The sequence below is a fragment of the Lissotriton vulgaris genome, unplaced genomic scaffold (genome assembly GCF_964263255.1).
Source record: "Lissotriton vulgaris unplaced genomic scaffold, aLisVul1.2 SCAFFOLD_2328, whole genome shotgun sequence".
In the NCBI taxonomy this organism is placed as follows: Eukaryota; Metazoa; Chordata; class Amphibia; order Caudata; family Salamandridae; genus Lissotriton; species Lissotriton vulgaris.
The window spans coordinates 21,072-33,102 of NW_028243474.1; the positions used below are offsets into that span (position 1 = coordinate 21,072).

At 50.7% G+C, this 12,031-nt stretch overlaps 1 protein-coding gene across 1 annotated transcript in view; it reads right to left on the reverse strand.

The window, feature by feature from the left end:
• Positions 1-12,031, reverse strand: part of LOC147668339 (uncharacterized) — a 354,881-nt gene that overhangs the window by 10,307 nt on the left and 332,543 nt on the right. Inside the window, exons 4-6 of the mRNA XM_086948585.1 lie at positions 9,559-9,635; positions 6,289-6,381; positions 4,340-4,410 (exon numbers count right to left, since the gene is read on the reverse strand). Of these exons, the coding sequence (XP_086804711.1) occupies positions 4,340-4,410; positions 6,289-6,381; positions 9,559-9,635 (241 nt within the window). The remainder of the gene's footprint in view (positions 1-4,339; positions 4,411-6,288; positions 6,382-9,558; positions 9,636-12,031) is intronic.

Below are 12,031 nucleotides of genomic sequence, written 5' to 3' on the forward strand. Positions count from 1 at the left end.
CAGAAAATACAGGGAGTAAACCCCCGTTCCCCGTTCTTGCACTGGAACGAGCTCTATTGCCCCTTTTTGCAGCATGACTAGAACTTCTTGCTGCAACAAGGTCAAGTGCTCGTCGGACATAGCACGGCTTCTTGGCGGTATGTCCGGTGGAATGGACGTAAGTTCTAAACAGTACCCGTACTGGATAAGAGACCTCACCCACCTGTCCGTGGTGATGGATCTCCACGCCGGCAGGAACTGCTGGAGTCTCCCCCCGACAGGTGTTGTGTGATCGGGGGGGAGTGACAAGACGTCACTGCTTGTTGGTGGTGGTGGACCTGGATGCATTGTTTCCACGTCCCCTGCCTTTGATATTGTTGCCTCTGTAGCCACCCCTGCCCTTGTTGTTGTTATACAAGGACTGGGAGTTACCCTTGTAGTATGTTGTGGATTGGGATGCCTGTCCCCTTGAGGTGCCTCTTGAATTGGAGCGGCGAAAAGAACCACCCCGAAACTGCTGGCTTTGTAAAGCTCCCATAGATTTGGCAGTTTCAGTATCCTTTTTCATTTTTTCTAGGGAGGCATCCACCTCTGGGCCGAACAGATGGTCAGGATTCACTGTTTGCCCCAATATTGTGGTCTGTATGTCGGGTTTGAACCCTGAAATTCGAAGCCAGGCATGACGTCTAAGTAAAACACTTGTATTGATAGCCCTGGAGGCAGTGTCTGCCACATCTAGGGCACATTTGATGGACGCATTCGTAATGAGTTTACCCTCCTGAATGAGCATCTCCCCCGCCTCTTTATATTGGTCAGGCAAGTGTTGAAGGATGGCCTCTAATGTGTCATAATGGGCCCTATCATAACGTGCGAGCAGGGCTTGAGTGTTAGAGATCCTCCAGATGTTTGCTGCCTGTGCAGCAATGCGTTTGCCTGATGCCTCAAAGATTTTGGATTCTTTGTCAGGGGGAGGAGCGTCACCAGTTGTTTGCGAATTTGCCCTTTTTCGAGCGTTGGAAACCACCAGGGAGTCCAATGGCAAGTGTCCCTTAATATAAGTGGGATCCGTGGGCGCCGCTTTATACTTCCTGTCGATGCGAGGATTGACCACCCGCGCCCGGGTGGGCTCCTTGAACACCTCCTGTGCATGCTTCAGCACCCCTTTAAGCATTGGTAGAGTCTTGACTTGCTTTTCGGCTACCGAGAAGGTGTCGACCAAAAAGTCTGCATCCACTGGGTCTGAGTGCAGCTCGACGTCATGGTTCGCCGCAGCTCTCTCTATTAATGCATTGAATGCCGCCGAGTCCTCTGTCGGGGACGTCTTTGCGGCGAAAAGTTGAGCGTCCTGCCCCGACTGCGGGTCGTTTGTGTCGTCTCCTGCTGTCCAGGGAACCTGCTCCTCGTCCGGATCCGAGTACGCAGGATAGGTGTACTCGACCTCTTCCTCGTCGACATCAGGCACGGGGGAATGGGCCGGCGAGTGTTCCAGGGCTTGTGGAGACAGTGGTTCCATCAGAGCCGAAGAGTCCGCAGAGTACTTTTTGCTCTTGAGTGGAATCTTAAAAGGTTCCAAGGCCGGCTCCGATGTAATTTTCCGGTGTTGGCGTCGATGTGCACCTCACGACGTTCCTCCACCGCGAGCGGCTGGAGCCGAAGCTTTGACACCACCAAGGCAGCCTTCGGCGCCAATATTTCCCGAGAGTGTCCGCTCTGCTTAGGCGCGAAGGCCTTCGGCGCCGACTTGGGAGGAAGGGTAAAACGAATGGGCGTTTGTTCCTTTGCAGGCTTCGTCGTGGGCCGTGGCACTACAGGGTCCTGGCTGGGAACCACAGCCTGCTGGATCCGCCGCAAGGATTCTCCCACCCTCTTTGTAAGGGATGCCGAGGGCTGAAACGGCTCGAGCGACTCCTCGTCTTCGAGAGCTTGTTCGGCGGTAAGCCTCTTCTTCGGCGCCGACGCCCCATGGCCCGGCGCACTGTCGGCGTGACGCTTTTTAGAAGCCGTCTTCGGGTCCGCGACCGTCTTCGGGTCCGCGACCCCTTTCGGTGCCGACGCCGCCGCGTCGGATGCCTTCACCTTCGGCGCCGACCCAGATGGCTTTGGGTCGGCCATTTTGGCGCGGCTCTTCTGGTCAGCCATTTTGGCGTGGCTCTTCAAGTCGGCCATCTTGGGTTTCGTGGAAGTTGACGCCTCCAGAACCTTTTTCACCAGCGCCACTTTTGGTTTCGTTTTCGCATCCGAGGGTGCGAGACCAGTTGGCTTCACTTTCGGTTTCTTGTTAGAAATGTCCGTGACCGGGCCCGGAGGCGGGGACGTAGGACTTGTTGTTAGATCTTGGGTAAGGCCCGAAGGCGATCCCTCGACCTGGGCCGTATAACGGGGAGTAACCCCGGAGTCTTGTTGGGTTGCTCTTCGTCCGAGCTATCACCCATTGCGGGACAAGCCCGGTCGTCGTCCCCTACCTCGTCGGAGACTTCGTCATAGGCCTCATCACCCGCGTCGCCGGTCTCTTCTTCGGACGCGGGGCCAGAGTCCGATTCTTGTACGTCGTCTTCTCCCTCAACCGATTCCTGGAAGATGTCATCAGGTGGGGGTGCCGAAGCCGACATTTGAGCCTGGAGCCGATTAGCCCGGCGAATCTTCAAAGTTTTCTTACTCCTAAATTTCGAACACGCCATGCAAGTGTCCTCACGGTGATCCGGTGACAAGCATGTATTGCACACGGGGTGCACGTCAAGGTGCGAATATTTAGAGTGACACAGCGGACACTTTTTGAATGGCGTCCGCTCCATAGCAAAGTGTGTAGTGTAGGCCCGTCCGCGTCGAAAGCACGTGGAGGGGCAGTCGGAGATCGGAGCTGAGAGTCAGTAAGAAACCCGAACGCAACTATACCGACGCCCAGCCTAAAGACCTTTTGGCCTCGAGTGAAAGTAGAACAAACTATTGGTCCCGATAGAGGGAACCGAAAACACATCCGAACCCGATGGCGGAAAAAAACAATCTGGGGATGGAGGCGATGCCCATGCGCACTGTAGTCCAGGGGAGGAGCCACCTATCTCGTGATACTTCGAAGACTCTTCCAGGACAACAATGTGCAATCATCCGGACCCAACACTAGGTGGCGGACTATGCACAGATATGAATTCAGCAGCCCACATGCCTCGAACACATAATCAATCAATCAATCAATCAGGAGTTTGTTAAAGCGCAACTACTCACCCGTAAGGGTCTCAAGGCGCTAGGGGTAGGGGGGGTGCAGGTTCCATTCCATCAAGGAGGGGGTCTGTCGAAGAGCCAGGTTTTGAGGTTTCTTGCGAAGATGGGGAGCGATGTTGTCTGTCTGAGGTGGAGCGGAAGGGCGTTCCATGATTTGGCCGCGAGGAAGGAGAAGGAGCGGCCTCCCGATCTGGTCTTTCTGGTGCGGGGGACCTCGGGGTAGGAGAGCTGGGCTGATCGTAGGGTCCTTTGGGGTGCGTGGAATTTGAGCCGGCTGTTCAGGTATGCTGGTCCGGTGCCGCGGAGGGCCTTGTGTGCGTGGGTGAGCATCTTAAAGGTGATTCTCGCCTCGACGGGGAGCCAGTGGAGTGTGCGCAGGTGATGGGAGATGTGGCAGTGTTTTGGCAGGTTGAGGACCAGTCTTGCGGCGGCGTTCTGGATGTTCTGTAGCTCGCGATGAGGTTTTTGTTTATTCCGGCGTAGAGTGCGTTGCCATAGTCGAGTCTGCTGGTGACCAGGGCGTGAGTGACTGTCTTTCGGTGTTCGAGGGGGATCCATTTGAAGGTCTTACGAAGGAGGCGGAGGGTGTGGAAGCAGGAAGATGAGACAGAGTTGATCTGGCGGTCCATTTTTGAGCTCGGAGTCCAGGATGATTCCCAGGTTGCGTGCGTGCGTGGTCTGTGGGGGTTGGCGGGTTTCCGAGGGCGGTGGGCCACCAGGTGTCGCTCCAGGCGTCGGGGTTTGGGCCCATGATGAGTACTTCTGTTTTGTTGGTGTTTAGTTGTAGACAGCTGTTTTTCATCCATTTTGCGACGGCTTCCATGCCTTCTCGAAAGTTGCGTCTGGCGGTGTTGGGCTCGTTGGATAGGGAGAGGATGAGCTGGGTGTCGTCCTCGTATGACACGATGTTGAGTCCGTAGGTTCTGACGATGGGGGCAAGTGGAGCCATGTAGACGTTGAAGAGTGTCAGGCTGAGGGAGGAGCCCTGGGGGACTCCGCAGGTGGTAGGTGTGGGGTCTGAGAGGAAAGGGGGGGAGTCTGACCCGTTGCGTCCTGCCGGGGAGGAAGGAGCAGATCCAGTCGAGGGCCTTGTCCTGGATTCCTGCGTATTAGGGTGCGGTGGGAGACTATAAGAAGCTTTTACCTGTCATATGGTTTATTTTGAGGGGTCACAGTGCATGCTTTGCTCTGTACAGTCAGGATGCAGTGGTATACCTGAAGCCACATGTGCACAGGACTGACATTATAGTGGATGCTAGAATAAGTGTGGCAGTCCACTAGTGGCATTTAACTTTTCAATCAATAAATAAATAGGGATGTATAAGAGTGGCAAATCACCTTTGAGAGTCAAAAGGTGCTGGGTACATTTTGTATCATATAGCAGTGACTTATAGGCAAGTTAAAAATACCAGTTAGGAGTATGCCAATTCGACTATGTTTAAATGAGGGGCACAGGCTCTTTACCCCCTGGTTAACAAGGTTAAAGTGCACAGAGTTCTAAAGCCAGCAACAATATAAGTTTCAGCAAAAAGCTACAAATTTGGGGTGACTACGCAGACAAGGCGGACTTCCTACGTCCAATTGTTAATATGTATAAAACAATCAATGCTAAAATGAAAAACAATACATTCAGTTATGCCAATGAAATCGCATCTTTATTAACAAGTTCACCCGTTGTGAACTCCACATCAACACCAACTCGCAAATATGTAAAAGGTAGGCTCTGAGACCCAGTCACTGAATGATAGGTCACAGGTGGGGTAGCACATAGCCAGCAGAGAAATGCAATTAACAGAAAACCCTAGAACAATCTCACAAATGGGCACAGCGACACCACCATGGTCCAGTGAGATAGGCCCAAATAAAGCACACATGGCCGGAGGGGTATGCACGTTCCCAAAACACCATAAAGTCAGAAACGCAACCTTAGTTAGGAACATATAGCCGATCAAGACACAGCATGGGGAGCAGTGATAACGTTCTCCCCATGCCTGACATCTGGACACATTACCCACTAGCCCGATTGTGTCCACGCATGGTTGAGTCATATTTGTACTTTCCATTAGACAATTAATTTATGACTCCAAAGGCAGCAACTTACATAGCTTATCATACATGGACCTACGGAAATACTTTATTGCATACAATGAACTGTATAAAAAGAGCCCGGGGACAGATTGTTGAGACGGTCCTCAGACCCTTTGCTAGTGATTATCCTCGCAGCCGCCCTGTTTAATTAAACAAACTGTTCCAGTTTTGCCAAACGCCTCTTGTCTCTTGTTTTTTTAAAGGTATTTCATGTTCAAGCAACACAGTATGAGCCTGAGGGGGTTGTAGGAGCACTTCATCCCAAAGGCACTGTGGGTACACAGAGCAGGGTGACAACCAGGGTCTACCAAGATGGTCAGACTTCCGCCACCTGCCTCCAGACAACTCAAGGGTGAACAAATGGGTTGAGACGTCTTACCAGCTGTCTGGCCTCCTAGGGAGGAGGAAGTCTCACCACACTGCACCTTCTAATGTCGGGCCAGTACTGCTCCTGCCCCTCCAGAATAGCAGGGCTTCCAGTATCCCTGAGGTCTTTTGTAGGCTATTCACCTCCAGAGGAGACCAGTTACTCGAGTGGTTGCTGAACAGACCCTGACACACCAGGGTTCACTATTGAAGGCACAGATTTAGCACTAGCGGAAGCATGCAATGCATGCATGGAGAAGTGTGGCTCACTGGTTAGAGTGGCAGACTCTGAAGCAGAGATCAGGCCCGGGACCAGAGTTCAAGTCCCGACGCGGCAGGGTCTTGGGCTCAATGTCCGCGGACTCCATAATTCTCAACTCAGCGCCTACTCTAATCATGGGTCCCACTCTGCAACTCTGGGCAATAGCTTGCTTAATCTCCACAACGGCCCTTACAACACTGGGATGCCTGGCTTCACCTTGGGGGTGTCGAGGAGGGGCATCTCACAGGGAGAGCCAGGAAGGGTTCCACAGCGTTATACAGCGCTGGGACGCCCCGTTGGGGCAGCTGCGCGCTTTACAAAATACACTACATTTACATGCAATGCAACAAGCAACCTTAGTAAATTCACAGTATTACCTTGATGAGCAGGAAGACGGCCGAGGAGGAGTCGTAGGCCCCATTGTAGAGGGTGATGATGGTGGACCTGTGCTGGCCGAAGAGGTTTCCAACCTGCAGAGGGAGTCAGACTGAGGTCAGAGAGAAGGAAATGCCGAGCAGCACATTCTGCAGTGTTTTTGCCCCTGGTTCTCACTTAATTACGGACCCTCTCCATCAATCCTGGCCTCTCTGAAGTCCTTTCTCCACACCCTATGTCTCTATCTATTCCTCCAGGCACCCCCCATCACTCCATGTGTGTGCCAATCTTCCAAACCTCTCTCTCCATCCCCATAGTTCCTCACTCCATGCATCCACACCTCTCTTGCCATCCCTCCAGGCCCTCTCTCCAACCATTCAGGTACATTTACCCACCCCCGTGTCTCTACACTCCTCCAGACCTATCTCTCCACACCACCATGCAGCTGTCTCTTGACACCGGGCTTTCCTCCATCCCTTCTGGCCTCTCCATCCTTCGAGGCCTCACTCTCAAGCTATTTATACACCTCTCCATGTCTCTCTCCATCCCTCATTGTGTCTCTCTATTCTTCCAGGTGCCTTTTTGTGCTTTTAGACATCCTCCCACCCCTCCATGTGTCTTCCATTCTTCCAGGCCTCCCTCTTTTCACCCCTCAGACTTCTTTCCATCGCTCCAGGCCTCACCCGTTCTCTCCAGGTTTTGCTTGTTCCTTCTCTCCGTCCTTCAGGACTACAGCTCTTCATTCCCTCATGCCCCTGTAGCTTTCTTTCTCTCCATCCCTCCAGGTCTTTCTCTAGCACTTTCTCCACCCCTCATATGTCTCTCTCTCTATCCATAGTTCCAGGTGACTCACCAACCTTCTATATGTATATCATCCCACCAGGCATCTTTCTCGGTCCCTCCCATCCTCTCCTCTCTTTCCATCCCTCCATGCCTCATTCTCTATTCGTAGAGGCCTGTCTTTCCTTCCCTCCACCCCTCTCCACCTCCTGGCCCCTCTCTCCACTCCTTCAGAGATCTTTCTCTATCCCCATGGCTTCTCTCTCATATCGACCTTGCCTCCCTCCATGCTTCCTTGCGCCTCTATTCCATCTTCTGCCGATCCTTCAGCGTGCACCTCTCCTCCTTTCTCCCACCCTGCCCTCCCATGACCCTCCTCCTCCTTTACCTTTCTCCAATCACCTCGCACTATACAGTACCCCACATTCTGTGCACATCCTTGCCCCTATGACTCCAATCCCCGTGCCTTTTCTTTGCCCATCCCATCCAAACCCTAACATCCCTCCGTTCCTTTCATATTCCTCGTGCCGTACCACTTAAGCGTCCCTCTTTCTAACATACATCCCTTGTACACTCTCTCCTGTTTCTTCTTGTACATCTTGTCATGTCACCTCTTCTCTGCAGCTCATCGCTCATACCCCTCCCGTTCCCTCATCTTTACTTCTCTCGTGTCCCTCTGCTGCTCTTTTACATCCCTCTTGCAATGTTTTTGTCCCTTCTTGGGTCACTCTCCTGTTTCTGGAGCTCTCTCACTCATGCCATCATCCCCTCTGCAACTCTAATGCCCTCTCATATTCCCTCACTTCTTTTCTCTTGGTTTCAATCAGTCATGCCTCCTCATGTTCCTGCCACTCTCCCTGCCCCCTCACCTTTCTCCCTTTGCCATGCACCTGTCGGGTCCCCTCATTTCTCTCTGTGCTCTAACTTCTCTCTTCTTGTCGAACATCTGTCATGTACCCTTGTGCTCCCTCAGTTCTCTCTGCCCCCTAATTTTCTGCACTTGCTTTTTTCATCTTTAATATCCCCTTTCATGTTCCCTCAATACTCTGTCCCCTCAAGTCTCTCTTCTTGCTTTTCACCTGTCATGTCCACTTATGTTCCGTCAATTCTCTCTCCCATTTCTCTCCTCGTGATTTCCCTCTGCCCCCTCACTTCTCTCCTCTTGTTTTTTACCGGTCATGTCCCCCATGTTCCCTCAATACTCTCTATCCTCCCACTATTCTTCTCTTGCCCTTCACGTTCTCATAATTCTCTCTCACTTCTCTCCTCTTGTTTTTCAACTGTCCTATCTCTTCTCTCCGTTTCCCCCACTTCTCTCCATTTGCCATGCATCGGTTATAACACCTCATGTTCCCTCAATTCTCTGTCCTCTCACTTCTCTTCTCTTATTTTTTATTTGTCAGTTTCCCTCATTTCTCTCTCTCACTTCTCTCCTCTTGATTTTCATCTGTGATGCCCCCTCACGTTCCCTCAGTTCTCTGTCCCCTCACTTCTCTTCTCTTGCTTTTTATCTGCCATGTCCCCTCATGTTATATTATGTTAATTAGACCTTGATAGGGCGCAATGACTCGGCCCCGAAGGAGCATCTCGGCTCTCTGACAGGCAGGGGATGAAAGAGGCAATTAGTTAAAACACCCACATTTTAAGATGGTTTTTAAACCAGAAAAACTAGGACATGTATGAATAAACTGAGGGAGATTATTTCAGTGGTATGGTGCAAGGTAGGAAAACGCCCAGCCGCCATATTTTGATGCATGAATGCACAGAGGATGTAACAGAAGTAGATTTTTTGATCTTAGGTTCCTGTCAGGAAGGTATGGAATAAGTCTATCCTGAAGATATTATGGACCTAAACCTGACCAAGATTTGTAGCTCAGGCAGAGGAGTTTAAACAATGCTCTCTTTTTAATGCAGAGCCAATAGAGGGTTTTAAGCATGGGAGCGGACATGTCTCCATGGGGGCAAGTTATTGATCATGCGGGCAGCGGTGTTTTGAACTACCTGCATTCTAGATACATGGAATTAGCTTACAGTGATGGACAGGGCATTGCCATTATCCAAGTGGCTGATGATTAATGCTTAGATAAGTGTCTTCTGGAAACTCAAAGGGAGCCACTGAAAGATTGTCCCTGAACTCTCTGCCCCTCAATTCTCTCCTCTTGCTTTTTATCTCTTGTGTACCCTCATGTTCCCTCAATTGTTTGTCCTTTCAGGTCTCCTCACATCCTATTTCTTTCTTTCTTCATCTCTCTTGTTGCTCCTGCCCTGAGCCTCATTTCTTTCTTTTTCATGCCCTCACCTGTCCACTCCAGGGCTCTCTGCATTCTCTCTCTTTCGCTTTTCTGTCCCCTTACGCGTCTCCTGCCCTCTCAATGCCTTTCCTGCTCTCTTCAACCCTCCCTACCTGCCTCCCCTCTCCATTCTCCCTCTTGAATGCCCTTTACATGTGTGTCCTCTGGGTGTTCAATGGCAAGTGATTCAAGTGCACACACCTGCATGTTCGTCAAGATGAAGAGGAGGCCTCCAATCGCCAGCAATGGGATAGCAGGGAACAGGAGCCAAGCGGAAGCTGGAGTGGGAGAAGGAGGAACAGGTTACCTGGGATAGTGCCTTAAACACAGAGTCGAGAATATAGCGCTCAGTGTGCAGACATAATCGGTTGTAGTATGCACCATTCAAAGAAAACTATACGTAACTTCCAGCAGTGGCATGAAAACCAGGACATGGCAGCTATGGCACACCAGGCCAAAAGACAAGCTGCGTGTGAAGAAATGTCTAACTTTATGGCACATCTTGAGAAGACTTAAGCATGTATACTGCACATAGTAAAATGCCCAGCTGTGCTACAAACTACAAAACATGCCTAACTAACTATGTAAAGACATGCCTTAGCTGCACACCTTACAAAGGCATGCTTAAATATATAGCACAAAATAAATTTAGCCAGACAACCTACACATCTGCACCACATGCTATACAAAAACATGCCTAACTGCACTACATACCAATGGAGACATGCCTAAGCGTACAACATATTGTACAAAGACATGCCCAGCTGTACTACATACCAAGGGAAGACATGCCTAACCGTACAACATATCGTACACAGACATGCCTAACTGTACTTCATACTAATGGAAGACATACCTAACCGAACAACATATCATACAAAGACATGCCAAGCTGTACTTCATCCCAATGGAAGACACGCCTAACCGTACAACATTTCGTACAAAGACATGCTCTACTGAACATCATACCAATGGAAGACAAGCCTAACCGTACAACATATACAAAGACATGCCCAACTGTGCTACATGCCAATGGAGACGCGCCTAACCGTACAACATATCGTACAAAGACATGCCCAACTGTACTGCATACAAATGAAGACATGCCAAACCGTACAACATATCGTACAAAGACATGCCCAACTGTACTACATACAAATGAAGACATGCCAAACTGTGCAACATATTGTACAAAGACATGCCCATCTGTACTACATACAAATGAAGACATACCAAACCGTACAACATATCGTACAAAGACAAAGCCAATTGTACTACATACCAATGGAAGACACGCCTAACCGTACAATATATCGTACAAAGACATGCCCTACTGTACATCATACCAATGGAAGACAAGCCTAACCGTACAACATATACAAAGACATGCCCAACTGTGCTACATGCCAATGGAGACACGCCTAACCGTACAACATATGAATGAATGAATTATGAATTTGTAAAGCGCAACTAAACCCAAAGGCATCAAGGCGCTAGCAGATGGTACGACTGTTTGAGCAGAGGGGAAAGAAGAGCAGATTATAAATAGGCTTCAAGAAAGAGCCAGGTCTTAAGTGCTTTGCGGAAGAGAGCATGAGAGGCCAGGCCCTTGAGGTCGTCTGGAAGCGAGTTCCACAGTCTGGGAGCAAGAGAGCGGAAGGCCCTTCCTCCCCATCTGGCCTCAGAGAATCGGGGGACGGCTAGCAGTTTTTTGTTGGCAGAGCGGAGGGCCCTGCCAGGAACATAATAGGACACAAGGGACCGGATATCTTCGGGTCCAGTCCCAAACAAGGCACAGTGCGTGAGGCCGAGGACCTTGAAGTTGATCCTGGCCTGCATAGGGAGCCAGTGCAGATCCTTCCTGATGGCGGAGCATGAGGAGCGCTTCGGGGCGTCTACAACAAACCGGGCAGCTGCATTCTGCACTATCTGTAGGCGTTGGACCAAACCTTTGTTAGTGCCTAAGTATAGTGCGTTGCAGTAGTCCAGCCTGGAGGAAATAAGAGCCACCGCAACCTGTTTTCGGGCTTCAAAGGAAAGATAATGTGTGATCTTTCTCAAGATCCTTAGGGCATCACAGCAGGTAGAGACTGTCCTACTTACTTGTTTGTCAAAAGAGAGGGTGGTGTCCAAGATCACACCCAGGTTGCGGGCCGATGTAGAGGGCATGGGCAGGCGCCGAGAGCAGAGGGCCACCAGTCCATCGACCAAATCTCCTGTTTGCCTCCGAAAATAAGAACCTCAGTTTTCTCCCCATTTAGCTTGAGGAAGTTCTTAATCATCCAGCCTGCAACTGCTTCCATACAGTTCCTAAAATTTAAGGCCGTTATATTAACTGACTGTGATAGGCAGACCATGATCTGCGTGTCGTCGGCATAGGAAAGAACTTCCAGCCCGAACGATCTTACAAGACTGGCGAGTGGGGCCACATAGATGTTCAAAAGTGTGGGGCTCAGGGATGAGCCCTGGGGGACCCCACACTGCACAGGCTTGACGGGTGAAAGGAAGTGACCCAACTTGACCCTTTGATTTCGCTGGTCAAGAAAAGATGTCAAGAGGCTAAGCGCTGGTCCATCAACTCCCAACTCCCTGAGGCGGGTAGCCAGAATGGAAGGGGACAGGGTGTCAAATGCGGCAGTAAGGTCGAGCAGTACCAGTAAGGTAGTCTGGACAC